This window comes from Lepidochelys kempii, chromosome 26 (assembly GCF_965140265.1).
Source record: "Lepidochelys kempii isolate rLepKem1 chromosome 26, rLepKem1.hap2, whole genome shotgun sequence".
NCBI lineage: Eukaryota > Metazoa > Chordata > Testudines > Cheloniidae > Lepidochelys > Lepidochelys kempii.
The window spans coordinates 6598846-6625227 of NC_133281.1; the positions used below are offsets into that span (position 1 = coordinate 6598846).

The window sequence follows — 26382 nt, forward strand, 5'->3', positions numbered from 1 at the left end:
ACGACTGTTACTCTGAAACCTGTCATTAGTACAAGTAGTTTAATATAGCAAGTGCCTCCCATGGCCCTACTCGAACAAGGATTGAAACAAAACGGTTTCAACCTAAGTTTGGACGGCCACATTGGACGTCAGTATTTTTTGCAGCATAGAAGGAAACTAGCCATATTTTAAACCTAACCCAGAACCACGTTACCCCATGTGCAATATGAGATAGAATAGATCAGTTTTCAGCCCTTAGATCATCATAGTTTATGGCCAGCACAGTTCTAGGTGCTTGGCTACACTTACATTATATAGTGCTCAAACTTGCTAGGCTCCCTGCACTCAGAGCTATTCCCCTCGTGGAAGTGGACTATCAGGAGCACTGGGAGAGACCTCACGCAGGACCACACTCGCTTCAAAGCACCACGGGAGCGCTCCATGGGCAGCGCTTTGAAGTTTTAGTGTAGACCTCGCCTAAGCGTGCCACACACACCCCCGCGCCCCGTTTTCCTCTCCTGCCAATAAAACCAAGTTTTGGAGCAAAGTAGCCAGCCGAGAATCTACACCAGGCTTACAACATTCTGAAAACAGCTTTGACGTCCACATCAGCGAAGGAGGCAACACTAAGTCTATATTGCATTTTATAAAACACTTCTAAACTGACCTAACGCTTCATGACCCTTGCCCCAGAGAGATTACAGTCTTAAGTTATTTTTAAGTACCCAAAAGCATTTTAAGTGCTTCCCAGAAACAAATGAAGCCACGCACTCTGCCCAAAGTCCTTGCAGGCGAAGGCCCTGATTTGCAGAAATTTGAACCCCAGGAGCCCAAGTGAATGTAGTTCCCAGCTAGAGCTCCAGGGGTTTAGTCACATGAGTAAAGTTAGAGTTCAGGTCAAGTTCAGACATGACTCAGCAATTATGGGGTAACAAGAGGAAGGAAAAGGGTGACGCTAAACTAACACATCAGTACGTGAGGCTCGTCACTGCCGAACTGTTTCTTTCGGTAAGTTGCTTGGGGTTTGTTTTTGTTTCTAAAAGTCACATCTGATAGCCTTCCCGGTGGCGATGTTATAACCTGAGAGATGGGCTCATACAAGCGTTTGACATACAGGGCAGACGATGGAGGCACAGATGAGGGAGCGGGAGAAGCAAGGACAGATTATGACAAGGCTGTCAACAGCAGAACAAAGAGAAATCAACTAGGGGAGGAACGTGGAAAGAGACAAGGTATGAGACTGCTGCTTTGAACACAGCGGTGGCTGGCCCAGTTTCAACCACAGCATGGACAGGCCAGAATCCAAAAAGCAACTGCACTTCCCGCAGCCAAAGAGAACTGCAGATTATGAGCGAAATTCTGCCCCCACTGACGCTAATGGCAAAACTACCATTTTTTCCAGGAGTCTCCAAGCTCCAGAGCAGAGGTGGGAAAACTACGGTCCACTGGCTGCATCTGGCCCGCGGGGAGGCTGTCCTGCCTGGCCAGGGAGGCTAGCCCCCGGCCCCTCCCCTTCTGTCCCCCTTCCCCCGCGGCCTCAACTCCTCTGGCCAGGCAGCACAGGTGCTCTGAGCAGCATGGTAAGGGGGCGGGGGTTGGATAAGGGGCAGGGGATCCTGGGGGAGACAGGGAGCGGTTGGATGGGGCAGAGGTTCAGGGGGGCGGGGCAGTCAGGGGATGAGCAAAAAGAAAAGGAGGACTTGTGGCACCTTAGAGACTAACCAATTTATTTGAGCATGAGCTTTCGTGAGCTACAGCTCACTTCATCGGATGCATACCGTGGAAGTGAGCTGTAGCTCACGAAAGCTCATGCTCAAATAAATTGGTTAGTCTCTAAGGTGCCACAAGTCCCCCTTTTCTTTTTGCAAATACAGACTAACACGGCTGTTAGTCTGAAATCAGGGGTCGGATAGGCATGGGAGTCCTGGGGGGGGGCCTCTCAGGGGGTAGGGGGGTGGATAGCGGGCAGGGGCCAGGCTGTTTGGGGAGGCACAGCCTTCCCTACCCAGCCCTCCATACAGTTTCAGAACCCCGATGTGGCCCTCGGGCCAAAAAAAGTTTGGCTGGGTGTATGCTCTAAAGCAGGGGTGGGCAAACTACACTGGGAAGTTCACAGCCCAAGAAACACGTTCCCCAAAACTCAAACCTTATTAGTTTAGAAAATAAAATGAGAAAGTCCCTTGTTCCTCAGTCAGAGCAGCCGGATTGGGCCCGAAAAATTACTAACCCCGGGCGCTCTCTCAGCCCATCGTTAGAAGAGACGCCCCAAAACACAGAGCTCGCAAGGGCTCGGCGCGTTGGCGGCAGCAGAAGAAGCCGAGCAGGAAACCTCGGCACAGGGAACCTGCGCTGAGAATCCAGGAGAAGGGAAAGTCCCCCCGGGCCCTGGGGTGCGGGCAGCCTGCAGTCTCTTGGGGCTGGGTACCGCAGCCAGAGCGCAAAGCGAACCCAGTCCCCAGCGCTCTCCAGGTATTCGGCCAGGTCTACACGACAGACTTTACCTGGGTGTAACGACGTCGCTCGTAAATCCACCCTCCCCGAGTAAGGCAGGGCTTAACCCCCGGCGTAGCCAGGGCTATCCCGGTAGAAGGGCTTCTCCCCGGGGGGGTAGGACATCATCGCTTACCGCAGCCAGGCAGCCTTTAGCGCACAGACCTGTCCATACAGGCTTGTTGTGATCAACTCCCTTCGTCGCCCGTCGCCCCCCAGTTACACACCTACAAACACGGCTTGAAGAGTGCCCAGGTGAGCCCCCCTGCCCCTCTCGCTTGCTTATCCATGCGAGTCCCACCCCCAGCTCTGCCATCGTGAGGAAGGGAGCGCACAAGTCCGGACACGTTCCGCAGCGCAGGGGAGACGCAGGGAGCTCCAACCCCGGCCCAGCCTGCACCCAGGTGAAGGGGCGCTCCAGGTCCTCCCGCCAAGGGGGCTCTGCCCCGGAGTCCCCCCCCCCTTCCCTTGGGGCGCCCGGGTCCGATCGGTGGCTCACCGCGAGCAGGCAGAGAAGCAGCAGCAGGCTGGCACTCATGCTGGCCAGCCCCGGGCTCATCCCGCCGGCGAGAAGGGGGACACCACCCCTAGCACTCTACTGCCACGGCCAGGGCTCCTCTCGCTTTCGGTTTTTTCTGTCTGTGTCCTCAGCTTAGTCCCGGAGAACTCCTTAGCGAGCACTCCGCGCGGCTCGCTAGCCACTATTCAAGTAAGCGAAAGCTGCATCAAGCAATCTAGAGGAGGAGGAGCCCAGAGGCGGGGGAGGGGCGGGCGTGGGAGTATCCAGTCCTTCGGACCTGGAGTTTAGATCAGTGCCCACCTTTCTCTCTCTCTCTCTAACCCGCGTTAGCTGCAGGCACCTGGGCGCGGTGCGTCACTTAACTCCACTGCAAGGAGGGATCCTGCAAACGCTCACGCATGGGTCTTACTTTATTCGTGTGAGTAATGCCTCTGATTTGGAGAAGGTAACGTTTTGCAAGCGCCTAGGGCCCCAGTCCCCCAAACAGGAACATAAGAACGGTCCTACTGGGTTGGACCAAAGGTCCATGGAGCCCAGTGTCTTGTCTTCGGACAGTGGCCAGTGCCAGGTGCGCCAGCGGGAATAACAGAACAGGGAATCACCCCAAGTGTTACCCACGTTCAGTAAAACTACTCCCTTCAGTAACCCTACTGGTGTGCTGAAGTGACTGCAGGATGGAGGCTTTCCTTAAAAGTTTGATCTAGTTCTCTGTTCACTGCCTTAAAAAAGACACAATGGCAAGAACAAGACAAGACAAATAATTTAAAAGCAATCGTTTGCATGATGCAAAGGCACAGTTCTCAGTTGCAAGTGAAGTCCGGAGGAAATTCTAAAAGTTAAAGGATCCGATTCCAACCTCACACATGTTTAATGACTGAATCCATGTGATGCCTGATTTACACCAATCTGAGGGAGCGAACGATCAAGCCTAAAGTTACTTGGCGTATTGCTAACTCTGCAAGAGTGCAAATTAAGTCCCAAGACGTCATTGCTGATGTTATTGAAACACAGGCGGCCAGGCTGAGCAAGTGTTGTGGAGGAAACCAATTTCCTGCTTTCTAATGACCAGTTTCCCATCTTCAGTGTTGCATTAAGGGGGGGGGGGGGACGGGGACGGGACATTTTGTTCCTCTTTACCTTTAATCTGTTGTTTAGAACTCTGATTGGCAGCTGCTGAGGAGGTTGGGGTGTGGGTATATTATATGAAGGGTAAACTGAGAAGAAATGGTATTATGCTTCTTAACAAATTGCCTTCCCGCCCCCCAATATCAGATTGTCTTTCTTAGCAGGAGCTGAGCCCAAAAGACAACACTTACAAGTGTGCTTAACTGAACTTTAGCCACAGGGACTAGTCCTGGTGTAAAGTTAGGTAAGTGTTTGCAGGATCATGCCTTACGCTGCATTAGTAAAGCTATATGGGCATGTCCCTGTTCTCCATAAACAATCATATAAATGTCTTCATTGAGTGCCAAACACATATACTGCATTTTACAAACACATCAGAGGTGGTATGTTGGTATTAATTCCTGGCCTTGGATGATAATAAGATCAGCAAAACATGCTTAAAAGAATAAGAAACAAAGACTCAAATGACAATAAGAACCTGATTTTCAGCCATGTTGAGCACTGTCATCTGAATTTGTGGATACACGGCACCTGTGAAAATCAAGCTCCAGAGGAGTCTTCGGCTTAGATTTTAAAATAGAAGAACAGAATGAGTTCAGGGCCACGCATATGATGACTCATAAAATAGGAATGATTTGAAGAGGCTGTGACAGTCTGTATCCCTATGTCCTCCCTTTTTACAAAACTATAACGGATTTTTACAAAGTATATGGGAGGTATCATTTGAAAACTCATAATTTGCTGATCTTTAGTATCCTGGTAAAATATTTGTGGCGACATTGTATGTAAAGTTATACGATTCTATTGTATGATATTACTAAGACATAGTCTACGGCCATGTCTATGCTACCACTTATGTCAGCTAAATGGTATGTCGCTCATGGGTGTGAAAAAAACACAAAGCCCCTGAGCAACATAGTTTTCACCAGCATAAGTAGGGTGACCAGATCTCCCGATTTTATAGGGTTAGTTCCAATTTTTGTGTCTTTTTCTTATATATTCTCCTATTATCCCCCACCCCCATCCCAATTTTTCACACTTGCTGTCTGGTCACCCAAAGCGCAAGTGGGAGTGTGCACAGCTGCTTGTTGGGGGTGGTTTAATTATGTGGATGGGCGAGCTCTCGCCTGTCGGCATAAAGAGCAGCAACACAAGAGATCTTACAGCAGTGTAGTTGCATCAGTACAGATATGCCACTGTAAGGTCTCTAGTGTAGACATAGCCTAAATCTGAGGAAACAGCCACAAACCAGTACCTCCGAGACATAAGGTAAACTGACGTCTCAGTCAGGTGTCAACAAAATCAAATGGATTATCACCTGGGTTTCAGGACTATCACCAGGTATCAGCTAAATTTCCCCATCTCCACAGACTAGCTGTCTCCTGAACCTCAGCATCAAAGAAGAGAGGTCCCAAAGTATTTTTCTCTTTATCTCTACTGATGATATTAACAACACCTGAAGGACAAAGAAATTAACAGTGAACTAGGGGATAGATCCTGGCTGAAAGGATTCTAGCCAGTAAGACTGCTAAAACATGTAGTGAGAAAAAACTTTCCTTTGTCTCAATTGACTTGTTAAGTTAGGTATTAGATGTATTTCACCTTTTATTTATTTTTGTAACAAAACCTAATGTGGTATAAAAGTCAGAGTTGAAGTGATTACAAGTATCTTTCTGTAGTTAACAAACTTGTTTTATTGTTTTATCTAAACCAGTGTTTGTTTAGGGAATTCCTTGGAAATAAGCTTTGTGCTGATCATTTTCCATTAATGAAATGATTGGACTCTGTATGAGCTTGTATTGTCCAGGAGGGTGCTGGGTAATACAAGACACACATTTCCAGGGGAAAGTCTGAGATTTGGAGTTGGCTGGTGTTGCCTATGGTGTAATTCATGGGTGGTTGGCTGCCTGGCTCTAGCATTCGTACACAATAGCTGGAGGCTATGCTCCTGGAGGCTGTGCGTGGGCAGGCCAGGAGTGGTAGTTTTCACAGCAAAGTAGTGTAAAAGGCACCCCAAATTGGGGAACTGAGCAGACAAAGCTGTCAATCAGTCTAGACTGTACCACGGGGAATGTCATGGAAGCCCAAAGCTGGAAGCCATTCCTTCAACCTGTATAGTTTGCACAGGCTTATATGTATTTGTTTTCCAGGAAAAGTTTAAGATGTTTTGACCTACAGGGCCAGTTCAGCTGAAGCTGCTTAGAGCTGGTCAAAAAATATGTAAATGTTGTCATGAAAAATGTCAATGTTGTTCCCATTTCTCAGGGTTGGAAATTGACCCTTTTTTTCCCCAAAAAAAAACATTTTGTGACACTTTTGCATCAAAATTTGTATTTAATAAATGTTGGGTTTTCCCCCCATGTTTTGTTTGCTGTTGCTTGGAAAAAAATTCTTTGTTTTAGTAATTGATCATTTTAATTTTTTATAAAATTGTGGAAAATAGGGTTTTTTGGGTTTGGTTTTGTTTCTCTTTTCTGTTTTGAAATATGAACAGTTGTTCCTGAAATTTTTCATTTTTGAAAACTGTCATTTTTTGATTGGGGAGGAGGGAATTGTGCTCTAAACATTTCAATCAGCCGGGTTAGCGTTGCTAAACATGCAGCAGTACCAAGTCACAGCAGCTGCCAGTAATGCTAGGGTTGTATTTTTTGGTTACACTCAAATGTTCTGAGTGTGGCTGTGGGCAGTTGACTCAGCTTTCTGAGGACAATATTGAAACCAGGGGAAGTGAATTTGGAATCAGGGCCACAGTAATTTACATCACTGTGAAGTGGGCGGAAATGCTACCGTATAAGAATAGTGTAAAGCCCGCACAAGGTGCAAAGTAACCCTGAATGTGTTAGTCTGTGGTGGTGTTATATGTCTGGTCACACAATGCACAACTCTGCTCTTTTCTACGCAGGATTCAATTCTTTCCAGCTCTGGACTCACTCGGGGATTTTCTCTGAGGTTTTCTAGGGACTTTTTTCTTTTTAAACTTGCTTTTTCTCCCATTGTGCAATTAGCTCATTTCCCAGACACCGTTTTATAGAAACTGTACACGTGAAGGCAAACCTCTCTCTCTGAAATACAGCCTCTTGCTTTACAAGCTGTAATTTGCTAATCTCTCTACTGCTCCATCTCCGCCGAGCTTGAGGACACAGCAAATTCTGATTTGTGCCAGATCTACTCTGTAGCCCAGAGCTCTGGAAATGCAATCTAACCTCCCTGCTGAAGGGTGTAATTTCACCTCTCAGAGCGTCCCCTCACCCGTGAATCACGAGTGGTTTGGCAGAGATTCAGAACAACTGCCGGCTGATGATGCAATGTCTGACTCAGAGGTGTTGAAATAACCACTCCTTTAGTTTTTAAAAATGAAGAGATTATGTTAGGGTAGAGTATGGGGGATGGAATAGTTTCTATAACAGGAGAGCTACCTCAAAAAAGTGATGATCCTGGGAAAATGTGGACAGGTGGCTCTGGCTGGCAGTCCAGGGGCCAGCTTCTGCCAAGGTCCCCAGGTCTCTATTGAATACTGACAAATACATAGCTGAAATCAGTCTGACTCACCTGTGTGTTAGGATTGTTAAAATAGGAATTAGAATTATACCCTTGCATAGGCCATTGATTCTGCTCCTCCATAGTCATAGGAGAGGGGCACATCCAAACATCTTCTGTTGATTTACACTATTTTACACACCCCTCCATTGATTCCCAGTAAGCGCCTCCCCTTCTCATTATTTCCAAAGGGCTTGTGGGGACCACCTTAGTTGCCGGTACCATTTTCTTTCCAGGTACCATGGTAGCTATTATACAGGTGCTGGCCCCCTAGTTGAGCATTTTGTATTCCCATACACATCCCCCACCCACCTCGTGAGATTTTCTGTTAATTAAAACAACAATGCTAGCCACAAGACAAACACCACAGACAAACACAAAACACAGATCCATGGTATTATGGGTTATTTTTCCCCACTGGCACCAGCTTGCTTGTAGAGTGTCTGAAAAACAAAAGAAACAATTTCTACTCCCCTGGTGGGGACAGATTATTGCTTGATGATAATAATAATAATAAAATATCACTTCCTTTTACAAATTTCCTTGCTAATTGCAGGAAAAACAGAAGAATTGCCTCCAGGCTGTCTTTATTTTGTTCTATAGTCAGGCTAGTGAATTACCCCAATCACTGGTCATTTATGAAATTCATGAGGTGGTGTGCCTCAGTTTCCCTTCTTGCACAACAGACCATGTTTGCAATAGTTTCTCTGCTGTACCAAGCTTTAAGTTTATTCTCAGGGAATAGTTGAGACATCTTCAGATTTTAGCACTGTACACACACACACACCCCTTAGGGTTAACCTGTTCCCCCTATGTTCAGGCTTGACTTGTTTTTTTCACCTCCCTTTCCTGGAGGGCCATAATCTGAGTCTTCTAGTAGCTTGTTTGCTGACCAGATGTATTCATTATTTGCAGCTCCTTTGTGCCCGTCAGCTAGGTAATTTGCATTTACACAGAGGCTTACTAGCTTGCCTCTGGATCCAAAGCTATTAGCAGCTCAGAGACTTTTGAAAAGGGAAACATTCCACTTCCACTAGAGTACTGATTACTTTCCACTTTCATCTCCCGCTCCGAAACACACAGAGATCTGAAAAAGAAAACACAACCTATTAGGGCTCCTTTTGGAGCTCTAATAGGATTTTAATGAAGTCCCATGTGTTATTTGCATTTCTTTTACCCCTTCTCCAATATAAACTGCACACGTCCTGGGAAAATGCACAGTCCTTCCATATAGTTTAACCTCCATAACATTAGCCATAGTAATTTTACACAAGGTGTAACTGCCTCCCCCATGCCCACAGAGTTTTCATGCACACCCACCAAAGCAACAATCTGATCCCCCAGAGCCACCCCAAGGCTCAGTGTTCCCATCATTCCTCCCCTTTTCCCTTTCTTTTACCTGTGCGCGCACACACAAAATTCTCTTTTGCCTAACATTCTTTGCACTGGTTTCAGAGTAACAGCCAACTGTACCCCGATTACACTTCCATCTTGTACAACTAGACACAACCTGGGGCAGCCAAGTTAAGTTCCAGTAGAAACCCCTTACATTCCTTTAGTGATTTTGATTACATTACCCAAGTCTAATAATTTTGACCAGATTCTCTCTCCGCCTGCAGCAGTCCCTTATAGACCATTTCAGTGGGGAAAGGGCCCATTCCCCCTCAGAATAGCTGTAAAGGCTTCTGGGGACAGAAGCCTAGTGGTGGTAGTAGCCACTCTACCTGACCCCCTTGGATAATTTAATGACCAAGCCTCCATCCAATGTGACTGCACAGAGTTGCACATACAGTTACATTGATATAACTGGGTTTTTTCATTAAAGAAAAACTTCCTTCTTGTAACACCACAACTGCTACCTTTTACCATTTCCACAACTCCCAAATGTTTACTTTCCTGCAAACCCTGTATCATCAATTTTTGCAAAAGCTATTTGTAACTTTTCACTCACTTCTTTAAATCATTTACTGCTACATTTAGTTCTTTCAGGTAGTGCAATTTGTCTGTAACAACTTAGCCACCAAGTACAATTATTGCCACACAGCTGCCTTAATCTGTGCTGTCTTTTCCTTGAGACTGTTCAAAGAGGCAGTAAAACATTTGTCTCCATGGGTGCTCATGGATCTTTTACTCCAAAAATTCCAGTGGAACACAGCAGACCTCCGTCATACTTTGTCCAAAATAACCAAAAACATCTCACATAAGTATCCAAAGTACCCTCCATTAAAGCTTCAGAAAAACAAGAGAGTGTGAAAAGGCAGGGGGAGAGGTGGAAAGAAACCAATTAAGCCTGTCAGGTCAGTTTAAAGTATAGGCTACCAGCAGCAAATTAAGTAAACCAAAGAAAAGAAGAAAAGGACATAGTTAGCTCTGAGCCAAGCGTAGTCTCCCTGGGTTGCAACAGTTGGGAACCCTTATTCCCAGGTTCTCATTCTGGCTCTGGAGAAGAGTGGGGGTTGTTACCGGCTCCTGCAAACCCTGCCATTTTGCACTTTGAAACCTTTTTTTTTCCCCTTCTTTTTCTTCCTCTCCACTCCCCGAGGACCAAGTCCCAGCTCCAGTCTCTAAAGGTAGTCTGTTAACTCTGCTTTTGATTTTAAACCCTGTTGTGCCAAAACATCTTTCACTACCCCTAACTAATTTACAACCCTTCAGCAGCCCTTGCTGAAGCAGCACCAAATTTGAAAGATTCCTGGCAGCTTCCCATAATGCTGCCCTTACTTCAAACCTCTCCCTGGAAGGCATTCAGTCCCCATGGGCAGGGACCTTCTTCCGCTACCCATATACAAGGAGGGTGGGCTCCTCAGCCAACCCCCATCCCTCTGGGTCCCCTAACACTTCCTCCATTTCCTTTTTACTCTCATCCCAGGTTGACCCCTGCACCTGGTATGGGCCCTGGTTCTTCCTTATCCATTTATCCAAAAAAATCCTTTACCCTGGCTTGCCAGAACCCGCAACTACCATCCCAAGAGTTCAAGATACCCCCACACCACAAGCAGCTGCGTGGACTGTTGGGGAGGGGGACTTACAGGTGGCCACTCACCTATCCGATGCGATGCATCCAAGTCACCGGCACCAAGATGTTAGGGGGCTTATTCCTTCACCCACTTACTTCCCTGGTCCTTCTCGCATGAACAGAGAGCAACAATACCCGAAGTCCAAAGGTGCAAACAATTCAATGTTTATTGGGGTGAACTTCCAGTAAGCATGATTCCAGTTTCCTTCCTTAGTGTCCCCCTTCCCAGCTCTGACACCACAGAGCCTTACACCTGTGTCCCTGTTCCCATTCCTGCCCTTAGCCAAACATGATTCCAATTCTCGCCCCCCTCCCGTTCCCATTTCCCCCACACACCCACTGCCTGATTGACTGCAGACTACATAGTAAAACTTGAGTTCAGCTTAGCTATACTTTAACCAATCATTTTCCTGAAATGTAACTAACCAATCCTAACATATTGTAACATGATTATGTAACCAATTCTATCCCACCACCTTAATTAGTTTACACCCAGCAAAATTAATTATACAGCAGACAGGAACAATCACAGAACCAGACAGAGATTATACAGACAAATAGTTGGGAAATGGGGACTACAGTGATAGAAAAATACAGACATGAGGGGTTTCAGAGTAACAGCCATGTTAGTCTGTATTTGCAAAAAGAAAAGGAGTACTTGTGGCACCTTAGAGACTAACCAATTTATTTGAGCATAAGCTTTTGTGAGCTACAGCTCACTTCATCGGATGCGTACTGTGGAAAGTTTAGAAGATCTTATTATATACACACAAAGCATGAAAAAATACCTCCTCCCACCCCACTCTCCTGCTGGTAATAGCTTATCTAAAGTGACCACTCTCCTTACATTGTGTATGATAATCAAGGTGGGCCATTTCCAGCACAAATCCAGGGTTTAACAAGAACGTCGGGGGGGGGGGGGAGGTAGGAAAAAACAAGGGGAAATAGGCTACCTTGCATAATAACTAAGCCACTCCCAGTCTCTATTCAAGCCTAAGTTAATTGTATCCAATTTACAACAAAAAAACTTCAAATCCAGACTCCAGAGAGAAACTGCTGAATTGGAATTCATTTGCAAATTGGATACATGATTCACTCCACCAAAGGCAGAAATTTCCACCTGCACAACCTGCTTTGCCATAGGCAAACATTGCACTTCTATCAGCCCATCACTGACAATGCCATTATTGCCATTTAAGGATCTTAACTCCAGGGCAGGCATTTGCCTCATAGATGACGGAGGATGTCTGTGTGTGTTTATCTTTCACAGACACGCTGGATTCACGCCTCCTGCCCCTGCTGCACACAGTCCTTATCACTCAGCAAAGTATACTCTAAGGGCCTCTCTCACCCTGGTTTCAGAGTAGCAGCCGTGTTAGTCTGTATTCGCAAAAAGAAAAGGAGGACTTGTGGCACCTTAGAGACTAACAAATTCATTTGAACATAAGCTTTCGTGAGCTACAGTTCACTTCATCGGATGCAGAAAAGGAGGACTTGTGGCACCTTAGAGACTAACCAATTTATTTGAGCATGAGCTTTCGTGAGCTACAGCTCACTTCATCAGATGTTTACCGTGGAAACTGCAGCAGACTTTATATACACACAGAAATCATGAAACAATACCTCCTCCCACCCCACTGTCCTGCTGGTAATAGCTTATCTAAAAGTGATCAAACAGGTGGGCCATTTCCAGCACAAATCCAGGTTTTCTCCCCTCCCACCTCCCCACCCCCCCCCCCCCCCCCCCCCCCCCCCTCCCCCCCCCCCCCCCCCCCCCCGACACAAATTCACTCTCCTGCTGGTGCTAGCCCATCCAAAGTGACAACTCTTTACATAATCAAGTCGGGCTATTTCCTGCATAGATCAAGGTTTTCTCACATCCCCCCCACCCCCATACACACACAAACTCACTCTCCTGCTGGTAATAGCTCATCTAAACTGACCATTCTCCAGGTTTAAATCCAAGTTAAACCAGAACATCTGGGGGGGGGGAGGGGGTAGGAAAAAACAAGAGGAAACAGGCTACCTTGCATAATGACTTTGCCACTCCCAGTCTCTATTTAAGCCTAAATTAATAGTATCCAATTTGCAAATGAATTCCAATTCAGCAGTTTCTCGCTGGAGTCTGGATTTGAAGTTTTTTTGTTTTAAGATAGCGACCTTCATGTCTGTGATTGCGTGACCAGAGAGATTGAAGTGTTCTCCGACTGGTTTATGAATGTTATAATTCTTGACCTCTGATTTGTGTCCATTTATTCTTTTACGTAGAGACTGTCCAGTTTGACCAATGTACATGGCAGAGGGGCATTGCTGGCACATGATGGCATAGATCACATTGGTGGATGTGCAGGTGAACGAGCCTCTGATAGTGTGGCTGATGTTATTAGGCCCTGTGATGGTGTCCCCTGAATAGATATGTGGGCACAATTGGCAACGGGCTTTGTTGCAAGGATAAGTTCCTGGGTTAGTGGTTCTGTTGTGTGGTATGTGGTTGTTGGTGAGTATTTGCTTCAGGTTGCGGGGCTGTCTGTAGGCAAGGACTGGCCTGTCTCCCAAGACTTGTGAGAGTGTTGGGTCATCCTTTAGGATAGGTTGTAGATCCTTAATAATGCGTTGGAGGGGTTTTAGTTGGGGGCTGAAGGTGACGGCTAGTGGCGTTCTGTTATTTTCTTTGTTAGGCCTGTCCTGTAGTAGGTAACTTCTGGGAACTCTTCTGGCTCTATCAATCTGTTTCTTTACTTCTGCAGGTGGGTATTGTAGTTGTAAGAAAGCTTGACAGAGATCTTGTAGGTGTTTGTCTCTGTCTGAGGGGTTGGAGCAAATGCGGTTGTATCGCAGAGCTTGGCTGTAGACGATGGATCGTGTGGTGTGGTCAGGGTGAAAGCTGGAGGCATGCAGGTAGGAATAGCGGTCAGTAGGTTTACGGTATAGGGTGGTGTTTATGTGGCCATTGTTTATTAGCACTGTAGTGTCCAGGAAGTGGATCTCTTGTGTGGACTGGACCAGGCTGAGGTTGGTGGTGGGATGGAAATTGTTGAAATCATGGTGGAATTCCTCAAGGGCTTCTTTTCCATGGGTCCAGATGATGAAGATGTCATCAATATAGCGCAAGTAGAGTAGGGGCTTTAGGGGACGAGAGCTGAGGAAGCGTTGTTCTAAATCAGCCATAAAAATGTTGGCATACTGTGGGGCCATGCGGGTACCCATAGCAGTGCCGCTGATCTGAAGGTATACATTGTCCCCAAATGTGAAATAGTTATGGGTAAGGACAAAGTCACAAAGTTCAGCCACCAGGTTAGCCGTGACATTATCGGGGATAGTGTTCTTGACGGCTTGTAGTCCATCTTTGTGTGGAATGTTGGTGTAGAGGGCTTCTACATCCATAGTAGCCAGGATGGTGTTATCAGGAAGATCACCGATGGATTGAAGTTTCCTCAGGAAGTCAGTGGTGTCTCGAAGGTAGCTGGGAGTGCTGGTAGCGTAGGGCCTGAGGAGGGAGTCTACATAGCCAGACAATCCTGCTGTCAGGGTGCCAATGCCTGAGATGATGGGGCGCCCAGGATTTCCAGGTTTATGGATCTTGGGTAGTAGATAGAATATCCCAGGTCGGGGTTCCAGGGGTGTGTCTGTGCGGATTTGATCTTGTGCTTTTTCAGGAAGTTTCTTGAGCAAATGCTGTAGTTGCTTTTGTATAAATCATGAGTAACTCAGTGGAAGCCACTGAGGGTACACTAGTGTAAAACTGGCACAAGTGAGAGGAGAATCAGGCCCTCGATGAGTCACCAAGGTCAGCTGAAAAGGGGTTGGGAACTGGAGCTGGTTTCGGATCCCAAATCCCCATCCCACCTCCCAGTCTCTCTACCTCCTATTCAAAACAAAATTGTTTGCAAAACTAATTTCCCAGTGCTCTAACAGCCTCTTGAAACAGGACCACTGGGACAAACAGACCAGTGATCCAATATTCTGCCTCCAACAGTGACCAAGACCAGGGGCTCCCAAGGAAGGTGTAAAATGCCTATAATAGCTGATGACATCATAACCTGCTCATAGGGGAAGTTTCTTCTTCACCTTGCACAGTTAATGGTTAACCTTGCACAGTGGTGTCTTATGCCCTGAAGCTGAAGGGAGTTTATGGCTCAGATCCTCCTACGTATTTAGGCACCGAACTCCTGTGGGCACCTAAAAGCTTTTGAGGATCTGGCTCCATATCCCTTAGACATTTTTGTCCTGTCTGTTGCTTATGTCCATGTATTTAAGGAGTGCATGAAGATATTTGAATGCTGACCTCCCATTCCAATGGTTTTCCAGGCTTATTGTTTAACTGCAATTCCCTTGGCATGCATGGGTTTTGAATTCTAATATTAAGTTGCAGTCTCGGCCTGTCAGCACTTTTGTCTGTTCATTTTTACGAAGGGGAGTTGAGATCAAGTGACCGTCTTGAGCCTCCCCTTCAGGGTAATCAAATAATTTTCTCATGAATGGAAGGTTCATTCCTCTTAAAGGTAGGAAGGGTGGTCTGAGGTTAAGACATTGGGCTGGGGCTCATGAGAATGGAATTTAATTCCCAGCTGAACCAGAATATAACCCTGGAGAAGTAACACCTAAGTCTCATGCTAAAAAGTGATTTAGGCACTTAAGAGCAAAATTCCATCACTTTTGAACATGAGGCTTAGGCTCCTAAATCGGTTAGGCTGAGTACACTGACACCTGAATACTTATAAAAATCTGGGTCTTAACCTCTGCGTGCCTTAGGTCCCCATCTGTCAAATGAAGATGTTAATTTTTTTTCTCCCACCCTCTGGCTGGTCTTGTCTATTTAGCACAGAAGCTCTTTGGGGTGGGTACCGCCTCTCACTGTATACTTCCTAACACAATGGGTCCCCAGTCTCACTTTGGACCTCCAGGTGCTATTGTGACACATGTACAGTTCTCCCCATTGTTCTCATGATCTGCTCTTTTCTGCTCTCCCCATTGTTCTCATTATCTCTCTTTTGGACATTACAAAAGCCACGTGAAAAATTGTGTGCCTGTGTTATGAATAATAAAATGAATGTTACAAATAAGACCAAGGAGTACTTGTGGCACCTTAGAGACTAACCAATTTATTTGAGCATGAGCTTTCGTGAGCTACAGCTCACTTCATCGGATGCATACCGTGGAAACTGCAGAAGACATTATATACACACAGAGACCATGAAACAATACCTCCTCCCACCCCACTGTCCTGCTGGTAATAGCTTATCTAAAGTGATCATCAAGTTGGGCCATTTCCAGCACAAATCCAGGTTCTCTCACCCTCCGCGCCCCCCCCCCCCACACACACAAACTCACTCTCCTGCTGGTAATAGCCCATCCAAAGTGACCACTCTCTTCACAATGTGTGAATACCAAAGTCAATGGGAATTTGTTTGTTCTGGTTTTATTTTAGATCAAAGTTCCTGTAGCAGCTTAGTTCATGGGCCTGCAGAGAAAGGGTTAAGAAGTTGGCTTCTTGTGTGGCCCAATTCTGATCCCACTGAATTCAAAGAGATAAATACCTTTGTCTTCAATGGAAGCTGGCTCAGGCCATTGCTCAGCTCCAAAAAGAACAGGAGTACTTGTGGCACCTTAGAGACTAGCAAATTTATTTGAGCATAAGCTTTCGTGAGCTACAGCTCACTTCATCGGATGCATTCAGTGGAAAATACAGTGGGGAGATTTACATACATAGAGAACATGAAACAATGGGTGTTACCATACACACTGTAAGGAGAGTGATCACTTAAGGTGAGATATTACCAGCAGGAGGGTGGGCGGGGGAACCTTCTGTAGTGATAAGCAAGGTGGGCCATTTCCAGCAGTTGACAAGAACGTCTGAGGAACGGTGGGGGGTGGAATAAACATGGGGAAATAGTTTTACTTTGTGTAATGACCCATCCACTCCCAGTCTCTATTCAGGCCTAAGTTAATTAGGCCAAGAAGGCCAATGGCATGTTGGGATGTATAAGTAGGGGCATAGCGAGCAGATCGAGGGACGTGATCGTTCCCCTCTATTCGACATTGGTGAGGCCTCATCTGGAGTACTGTGTCCAGTTTTGGGCCCCACACTACAAGAAGGATGTGGATAAATTGGAGAGAGTCCAGCGAAGGGCAACAAAAATGATTAGGGGTCTAGAACACATGTCTTATGAGGAGAGGCTGAGGGAGCTGGGATTGTTTAGCCTGCAGAAGAGAAGAATGAGGGGGAATTTGATAGCTACTTTCAACTACCTGAAAGGGGGTTCCAAAGAGGATGGCTCTAGACTGTTCTCAATGGTAGCAGATGACAGAACGAGGAGTAATGGTCTCAAGTTGCAGTGGGGGAGGTTTAGATTGGATATTAGGAAAAACTTTTTCACTAAGAGGGTGGTGAAACACTGGAATGCGTTACCTAGGGAGGTGGTAGAATCTCCTTCCTTAGAGGTTTTTAAGGTCAGGCTTGACAAAGCCCTGGCTGGGATGATTTAACTGGGAATTGGTCCTGCTTCGAGCAGGGGGTTGGACTAGATGACCTTCAGGGGTCCCTTCCAACCCTGATATTCTATGATTCTAATTGTATCCAGTTTGCAAATTAATTCCAATTCAGCAGTCTCTTGTTGCAGTCTGTTTTTGAAGTTTTTTTGTTGAAGAATTGCCACTTTTAGGTCTGTAATCGAGTAACCAAAGAGACTGAAGTATTCTCCAACTGGTTTTTGGATGTTATAATTCTTGACCTCTGATTTGTGTCCATTTATTCTTTTACGTAGAGATGTCCAGTTTGACTAATATACATGGCAGAGGGGCATTGCTGGCACATGATGGCATATATCACATTGGTAGATGTGCAGGTAAACGAGCCTCTGATAGTGTGGCTGATGTGATTAGGCCCTACGATGGTGTGCCCTGAATAGATATGTTGACACAGTTGGCAACGGGCTTTGTTGCAAGGATAGGTTCCTGGGTTAGTGGTTCTGTTGTGTGGTGTGTGGTTGCTGGTGAGTATTTGCTTCAGGTTGGGGGGCTGTCTGTAAGCAAGGACTGGCCTTTCTCCCAAGATCTGTGAGAGTGATGGGTCGTCCTTCAGGATAGGTTGTAGATCCTTGATGATGCGCTGGAGAGGTTTTAGTTGGGAGCTGAAGGTGACGGCTAGTGGCATTCTGTTGTTTTCTTGTTGGGCCTGTCCTGTAGTAGGTAACTTCTGGGTACTCTTCTGGCTCTATCAATCTGTTTCTTTACTTCCGCAGGTGGGTATTGTAGTTGTAAGAATGCTTGATAGAGATCTTGTAGGTGTTTGTCTCTGTCTGAGGGGTTGGAGCAAATGTGGTTGTATCGTAGAGCTTGGCTGTAGACAATGGATCGTGTGGTGTGGTCAGGGTGAAAGCTGGAGGCATGTACGTAGGAATAGCGGTCAGTAGGTTTCTGGTATTTATGTGACACGCGTTATTTATGACACGCGTTGTAAAATGCAAAGTTTATTGGTTTGATCTTGGGCAAAAAGTCCCTGTCCCTTTAGGAACTTTGCTTTTGCCCTCTCCAAATGTAGCTTAGCTTCAGTGGTGCTGCATGACAGGAGTTTGTGGATCCTTTGGTGTGTGTAAGATGTTGTGTTCCAGCAGTTATAGGGTTAAAGCCAAAACCTCCTGTCTCCTTGAGTTAAGGCGGCTCTTTTTGCTGGAGAAAGCGGAGAAGCCCTGCCCTGCTGAGTCATCTCCTGTGCTGACATAATTATCAAAGAATGCACACATGGACTTTGCCCTAAACCAGTGGCTCTCAAACTTTTTGTGTTGGTGACCCCTTCCAGACAGCAAGCCTGAGTTGACATCCTCCCCGCCCCCGTTTATAAATTAAAACACTTTTTTATATTTAACACTCTTTTAAGTTGTTTTAAATGAATGTACCTTTTCTCATCACTTTTAAATTAAGACTAACACATTTTTATTGAATTATTGTTAGAAGCAGAAAAACTATTTTTAAAAAATATTTACTGTTTAATACTGGGGGCAGGTGGCCGCATAATGAAACTGTGTCAATATCATTTTCGCAGCAGACTTAGTACCCCATTGTCATCCTTGCTTTCTGGCAGCAGGTGCTGGCTTCAGAGTCGAGTGGTGGGATAGCAGCAGCTGCTGGCCGGGCACCCAGCTCTGAAGGCGGCGTTGCTGCCCAGCAGCAGCACAGAATTGCAGAAGTAAGGGTGGCAATGCCATACCATGCCACCCTTACTTCTGTGTAACATTGACCTTTGCACTGGGAGAGGTGGCTAGGGGGGGGGCACGAAGGGAAATTTTGGGGTGGCTTTGGCTCCCGCAGCCGCCCCACCCTCCCACCCAGTGCTGCCCCGTCTGTGTGTCTGACTGTTAAATTTACTTTTTTTTTTTTTTGGTGTGCTGATCTCAATGTTCTGATTGGTCTGCAGTTTAATGCAGCTCTTCAGCTGCTGAACAATCAAGCCCTCTAATGCAGTCTCCGTCCCACCTTTTTAGTCTCACGGCAACAAACCTGAGCACATGATACTACAATCCCTGCAGTCCCATTTCCTTAAAGTGGTGATAATAAAAATATATATTTTGTTTAGGAGCAATGATCATTGCTTTATATGTTTACAATACTTTCTGAAGTAAATACGCTGCACTGCTGTGGAAGGGTATGTGTAATTTTCTAAAACGTTTGATTTAAATTATATATTTTATAGCAGTTGCTCTCTGTTTTGTGCATGTACTTTTGACCCCCACATAATAACTTCATGACCCCAGAGGGGGTCACAACCCCCAGATTGAGAGCCCCTGCCTTAAACCATTGCTTCCTGCCTCCCTCACCCCAACACATCAGCCTCCGCCTCCTTTCCCTGATCAGAGTGTATTAGAAAATCCCCTGAATATTCTTGGAGAATTTTTTTAATAATCAACAATGTCAATACCCTTGCATTACCAAGACAACCAAGATCCTGCATCAATGAGTAACCTGCCACAATGAATCATAAGAAGGGCCATATTGGATCAGACCAATGGTCCATCTAGCCCAGTATCCTTTCTTCTGACAGTGACTGATGCCAGATGCTTCAGAGGGAGTAAAGAAGACAATGCATACAGAACAACCCAGTGACAAACCAGGGTGCAGTAACCCTCCTTCCTAAGCACCCTACAATAATAAAGCAGAGATTGCAGTCTAAGGATTGACAGGCAACCCTACATCAACAAGCCAGCATGCACAGCCCAGCTCTTGAGAGTAGACTCCCAATAATAGATCTGTGCATGCAGCTAAGCTGTCTTGAGCAATTCACCAATAACAAACCAAGGGCCAGATCCCGTAATTGGATCTGCATGGAGACAACCCAACAGTTGCATTGAGCCTCACTGACTTCATTCAGGTTCCATGCAGGCACAGGGGTCTGCTCATGTAGATACGCTTATGGTTGGCGTATCTACATGAGCAGACCCCTGTGCCTGCATGGCGTACAAGGCGTAAAGCTTATAATTGGCACAATAAACCAGCGCCCAGCGGCAGCCCTACAGTTGGGAGAAAATATTAAAGCCCCTGCAGTGAGCCCCAAAATATTCTTGCCTGTGTGCTCCTATTTAAAGCCAAAGTTTCAGATGGGCCTCTAAACAATGCAACTGGAAAATCTGTGCAACACACCCCATTACAGACTGCAAAGAAGCCCCTTCACATCTGTGTTTCCAAACAAATGCTCTAGCAGGGGCATTTAAAAAAAACATTTGCAAATGGGATCCTTACTTTAAACCAATTCTATGGGAACATCAGAAAAGATGATGAGGGTGAATCCTACAAAGTGTTCTGGTGCCCAGGAGAGTCACTGGAGGGGAGCAGAAGGGTCCCACAAAAAGGTAGGGGATGGGGGTAGTAATTGATGTGGCAGGAAGAGGGGCATGTCAAGGTTCCTCCCCCACTCTGAACTCTAGGGTACAGATGTGGGGACCTGCATGAAAAACCTCCTAAGCTTATCTTTACCAGCTTAGGTCAAAACTTCCCCAAGGTACAAAATATTACACCCGTTATCCTTGGACTGGCCGCTACCACCACCAAACTAATATTGGTTACTGGGGAAGAGCTGTTTGGACGCGTCCTTCCCCCCAAAATACTTCCCAAAACCTTGCACCCCACTTCCTGGACAAGGTTTGGTAAAAAGCCTCACCAATTTGCCTAGGTGACTACAGACCCAGACCCTTGGATCTTAAGAACAATGAACAATCCTCCCAACACTTGCACCCCCCTTTTCCTGGGAAATGTTGGATAAAAAGCCTCACCAATTTGCATAGGTGACCACAGACCCACACCCTTGGATCTGAGAACAATGAAAAAGCATTCAGTGTTTTACAAGAAGACTTTTAATAAAAAATAGAAGTAAATAGAAATAAAGAAATCCCCCCTGTAAAATCAGGATGGTAGATATCTTACAGGGTAATTAGATTCAAAAACATAGAGAACCCCTCTAGGCAAAACCTTAAGTTACAAAAAAGATACACAGACAGAAATAGTTATTCTATTCAGCACAATTCTTTTCTCAGTCATTTAAAGAAATCATAATCTAACACATACCTAGCTAGATTACTTACTAAAAGTTCTAAGGCTCCATTCCTGGTCTATCCCTGGCAGAAACCAGCATACAGACAGACACAGACCCTTTGTTTCTCTCCCTCCTCCCAGCTTTTGAAAGTATCTTATCTCCTCATTGGTCATTTTGGTCAGGTGCCAGCGAGGTTACCTTTAGCTTCTTAACCCTTTACAGGTGAGAGGAGCTTTCCCCTGGCCAGGAGGGATTTCAAAGGGGTTTACCCTTCCCTTTATATTTATGACAGGGCATATCAAATTGTTCAGGGGAGGATCACTTGTGACCCTGTTCAGTGTTTATATATATTGAGCAGGGGAGGTGGGACCCATCTCTTCCTAAACTTCATGTCTTTTTACCTAGCTACAGGCCTGCCCCAGGGGTGGAAGGACTGGTAGTCCTGTACAGTTCTATAGGAGACATTTCTTGCCAGTGAGAGGCCATTTCAAAGGCCTTGATCCACCAGATTATGGACAAGGTAGTGTGATCCAGTGGTTAAGACACTGATTTGGGTCTCAGGAGATGTGAGTTCAATTCCTACCTCTGCCATTAAGCCCCTGGGTGACTTTGAGCAAATCGCATTGTGTCTGTATTTCCCCTTGTCTGTCTCATCTATTTAAATGGTAAGCTCTTCGAGGCAGTGACTGTCTCACTGTGTGTTTGTACAGCGCCTGGTACAATGAGGCACCGCTTTTGCCTTGCTGTGTGCTGCTGTGATATGAATAAATAATAATTCACACATAACTTTAAGAACAGGAATGGTCTCATTGAAGCCAAGCGAGGCAAATCAGTGACTTTCTCTTATGGTCTAGAAATCTCACATATGGAGCTGCACAAAACTTCTAGAATTCACCTCGTCATCTTGCCAAAAGCACTGCTGAGCACAATGGAACCCAGGTTCGATGGGAGGGGTGCAGAGGTGGAGCCAGTGTGCCATGAGCTGGATGGGGTGGGGTGGTTGGTTTTGTACTTTCTTAGAGCTTTGCCAGGTTCTTTTTACGTCCTCAGTTTAAATAGTTTTATGGTCTTGTAAAATCTAAACAACCACAGAGAAAAGCAAATAAACTCACACCTATAAAAGAATTTCTGTTCCTCTTGCTTATGATATCTCTGTAACCACAACCCTGTATGCAACAAGTGAATGTGTCCTGTATTCAGTACAGATTGGCAGCTACATCAGAACGTGTCTGCCGCTATGACTGGTCAGAAAAGGAGAATTCCGTTTTCAAACCAAGTTGTGGTTCTGCTATTTGTTGCCCTTCTGCTGTGAAGCAAAACCAAGAGCTACTGCAATCTTTAATGCAGAGAGAGAGAGAGACAGAGACACACTGGATTAGATAAAACAAGTTTATTAACTACAAAGAGAGAGATTTTAAGTGAGTACAAGCCATGAGGCATAAGATTCAGAAATGGTTACATGAAAAATAAGGATAAAAAGCTTTCTCGTGCCTAACTTAACAAACTATATTAGATTCAAGCAAAGTTTCTCTACATATGCTTCCAGCAGTATTACTGACCAACCTCGAGGTCAGGACCTCTCCCCCAAGTCCGACGTCTGCTTCTTTTGTCTTCTCGGGTGCAAAGGGTGAGGTGGATAGTGAGACAGAGAGGGGTCCCTTGGGGTGTTTGCCGCTCCTTTTTATAATTTCAGTTCCCCTTTGGAAAGCATTTCCAGCTGAAAATCCGGAGATAAAGAGTCCGTGTGGAAGGAGGTTCCCTGCTGGGTTTTTTCCACCTGTGTGAGCTTTCTTTGTTTTCTCCCTTCCCCCTTTCTGCTTGATGACTCTGTTTACTGCCTAAATGCAAACTAAGATGAGTATACACTCCTTTGTTCCAGACAGGTCTGTTTGACCAATTTGGTGCAATGTGAGTCTGAACATATATATTTTTAACATTGTACAGGAGGGAATTTATCACTTTACACACAATGCTACTGCACACATTTTTACCATGATCTTACTGATCAGCAAGTTACGAGTTTTCAAACGATACCTCACCAGGCATACCTTGTACCAAGATTATTACAACAGTGGCTAAGGTATGAGTACAGGGGTGCATTCCGGCGCAGGGGTCCCTCCAGATCAGAACTGAGGGACACTGCACTGGAAACATGCCCTGCATCAGTTTGTGCTGTGCCTGTTCTGTGAGGAAGCAGAGGACTTCAGAGGGCAAAGCTGTCAAGCTGCCACCCTTCAACAGTAGAACATTTTCTGAGAAATAAATGAGCAGGGCTTTAGTTTGTGACGCAAAAAAGCTCTGGTTTGGCTGCAGGGTCTGGGTGTATAAGGAAGGTCTTGCCAAGCAGCTTCGCTTCCTTTGGACGATCCCCAAGGTTGTGGGGGCAGGCTCACTTAGCATGCTGCCTTTTGGATCTCTGTGCAATCAGGTGACAAAGGGCTTCCTGCTCTGGAAGCATCCAGACAACTTAGAATCAGGACTCCGGGGACCACCTGCTAGGTTTTTTCCCAGAAGACTATCTTTCCATCCATCATAGGGCTATTGTTTTAAGAAACTGCTGTTCGTGCTCTGGTAGATGGTTTCCTTTGATTGGAACCACAGGACTCTCACAAGGTTTCCGCTGACATTTCCAGCTGGAGAAGAAATTTCTCAGCTCTGACAAGCATGCTGGGAAGAAAAAAGGGCCACATTTTCTAGTGGCATAATTCCACTGACTTCAGTGGAGTGGCATCAGCAGATAATTTGGCCCAGGATGGCCTCAGACCCCCTGCACACTTGGCACACTCTTTATGCAGAAATCTGAGGTGATCAGGCCCTGTAATGGGTCACGGGTGGATAAGGAATATTAAAGGAAATGTTTCTCAAAAGGAGGAGTACTTGTGGCACCTTAGAGACTAACACATTTATTTGGGCATAAGCTTTTTGTGGGCTTCATCGGATGCATGCAGTGGAAAATACAGTCGGAAGATACATATACACAGAGAACATGAAAAAATGGGTGTTGCCATACCAACTGTAATGAGACTAATCGATTAAGGTGGGCTATTATCAGCAGGAGATCCATGTGGAACTTTCACTCCTCTCTGACAAGCCAGTCCTCAGGACTCTCTGGTGCACATGGGCTAAAAAGGGAAGCCGAACACAAGTAAAGCAAGACCTTGCATGTGAAAAAGAGCAATATAGCAATGCATACTTCTGCCCTCCTCACACACTTCATTCAGTTCCCTGCTCCAGCCATGTGCTTTAGAAGTAGAGTGACCAGACAGCAAGTGTGAAAAATCGGGACAGGGGGTGGGGAGTAATAGGCACCTATAGAAGAAAAAGACCCAAATATCAGGACTGTGCCTATAAAATAGGGACATCTGGTCACTCTGTTTAGAAGGGAGAGGAACAAACTGGTGGAGAACACTCTGAGGAGGTGCAGGAGAAGCTAGTGGGGTGACAGTGACAGCTGTAGAAATTGTCTGGGGAATAGGAGATATGTCCCAAATGTGGAAGAGATTTACCTCTATGGGGCAAACTAAATGGAGCTAGGAAGTCTAGTTATGTACATTTGTACATGAGGCATACTGTGCTTATAGCGGCACTGAGTTCCCACTGACCAGTGAGAAGAAACAAACAGTTGCAGTGAACACCTGCTTCTGAAAGGAAATAACAGCGTTGATTCAAAGAGCCCTTTGTGCACAGTAAATGTTTGGCTACTTCAGAGCTGTCTGTTTAGATATCACTTTGATAGGTGCCTTAGAAATATGGATAGATTAGACACATAATAGAGCAGCAGTTGCAACTTCCCCAATTAAAGTTGAGCTGAGCTTTCTGCTGAAGAGAGAATTTTTCATAGAGCTGTAAAATGCACATGCATAGGTAGATTGCCTTGAAAATTGCTGTTTCATACAGCTAGCTGGCAGGGTTTCCTTGATTGGATAAATACTTTTCAAATGAAGACACCTTCAGTATCTCCCACAGATTATGATTGGCCTTAGATTGTATATTTACTGATCGACGTTTTTTTGTCATGAGAAACACCTAGTCTTCGGTCAATGGCTCAATTGTATAAAATTGTTTTGTTAGATGAGCACAAAATACAGAAGTCTTTATTTAGTTTTTCACCACGACGTGATCACAGAGTGACCTGATGCAATGACATTGCCGCTCAGTGGGGTGATCTTGCATTGCACAACACCATGACCGTTTGGTTAAAGTGATACTTTTTTGTACAATGTGATGGGGCTTTGCTCTTTTGTGATGAAGTTTCAATGTGACAAGATGACATTTTAATCCTAAATAGGGATGTTTGGCACACCCTGATGAGGAAGGATGATCCAGTGGTTGGGGCACTAGCCTAAGATCTGGGCAGTCAGGGTTCAATTCCTGATCTGCTCCAGACTTCCTGTATAACCTTGAGAAAGTTACTTAGTTTCAGTTCCCTAGCTGTAAATGGGGATAATAGCACTTCCCTACCTTACAGGGATGTTGTGAGAAGAAATATATTAAAGATTGACGTGCTTTGAGATCTACTGATGAAAAGTGCTATATAAGAGCTAAGTATTATTGCATTGTGTTGTGAATTGATTATGATGCGTCAAGACAATCTCTCCTTTTTTATTCCAGCATTCAGCACAATGGGACCCCCTATCTGATTGCTGCATTTGGGTGCTACTGTAGGATAAATGAAATTAAATAATAATAATAATAATAATGAGGAATTTTTCTTTATTATGTTGTGAGGATGATGCTTTGCAAGTTGGATGACACTTGACCCCCCCAGAGGTAATGTGGTGATAGTGTCACAATATATTATGATGCCATAGAATCATAGGACTGGAAGGGACCTTGGGAGGTCATTTAGTCAAGGCCCCTGCACTCATGGCAGGACTAAGTATTATCTAGACCATCCCTAACAGGTGTTTGTCCAACCTGCTCTTAAAAATCTCCAATGACGGAGCTTCCACAACCTCCCTAGGCAATTTATTCCAGTGCTTAACCCCCCTGACACGAAGTTTTTCCTAATGTCCAACCTAAACCTCCCTGGCTACAATTTAAGCCCATTGTTTCTTGTCCTATCCTCAGAGGTTAAGAACAATTTTTCTCCCTCTTCCTTGTAACAACCTATGTACTTGAAAACTGTTATCATGTCCCCTCTCAATCTTCTCTTTTCCAGACTAAACAAACCCGATTTTTTTCAATCTTCCC

General features: G+C 45.4%; 1 protein-coding gene and 1 long non-coding RNA gene across 4 annotated transcripts in view; one reads left to right on the forward strand and one right to left on the reverse strand.

Annotated features, from left to right (window-relative positions):
- Positions 1-3226, reverse strand: part of LOC140903521 (tumor necrosis factor receptor superfamily member 10A-like) — a 20356-nt gene extending 17130 nt beyond the window's left edge. For 2 of the 3 annotated variants that reach the window (XM_073324907.1, XM_073324906.1), the window contains exon 1: positions 2969-3223. In XM_073324907.1, the coding sequence (XP_073181008.1) occupies positions 2969-3028 (60 nt within the window). In that variant the 5' untranslated portion in view covers positions 3029-3223. Of the gene's footprint in view, positions 1-2968 lie in introns of all 3 variants that reach the window. The other variant, XM_073324908.1, reaches the window with a different exon arrangement.
- On the forward strand, positions 801-26379 carry LOC140903523 (uncharacterized). Its single transcript, XR_012156267.1, has 3 exons — positions 801-1559; positions 3320-4358; positions 25801-26379. It is a non-coding gene; the product is annotated as an uncharacterized lncRNA (long non-coding RNA).
- The last annotated feature ends 3 nt before the right edge of the window (positions 26380-26382 follow it).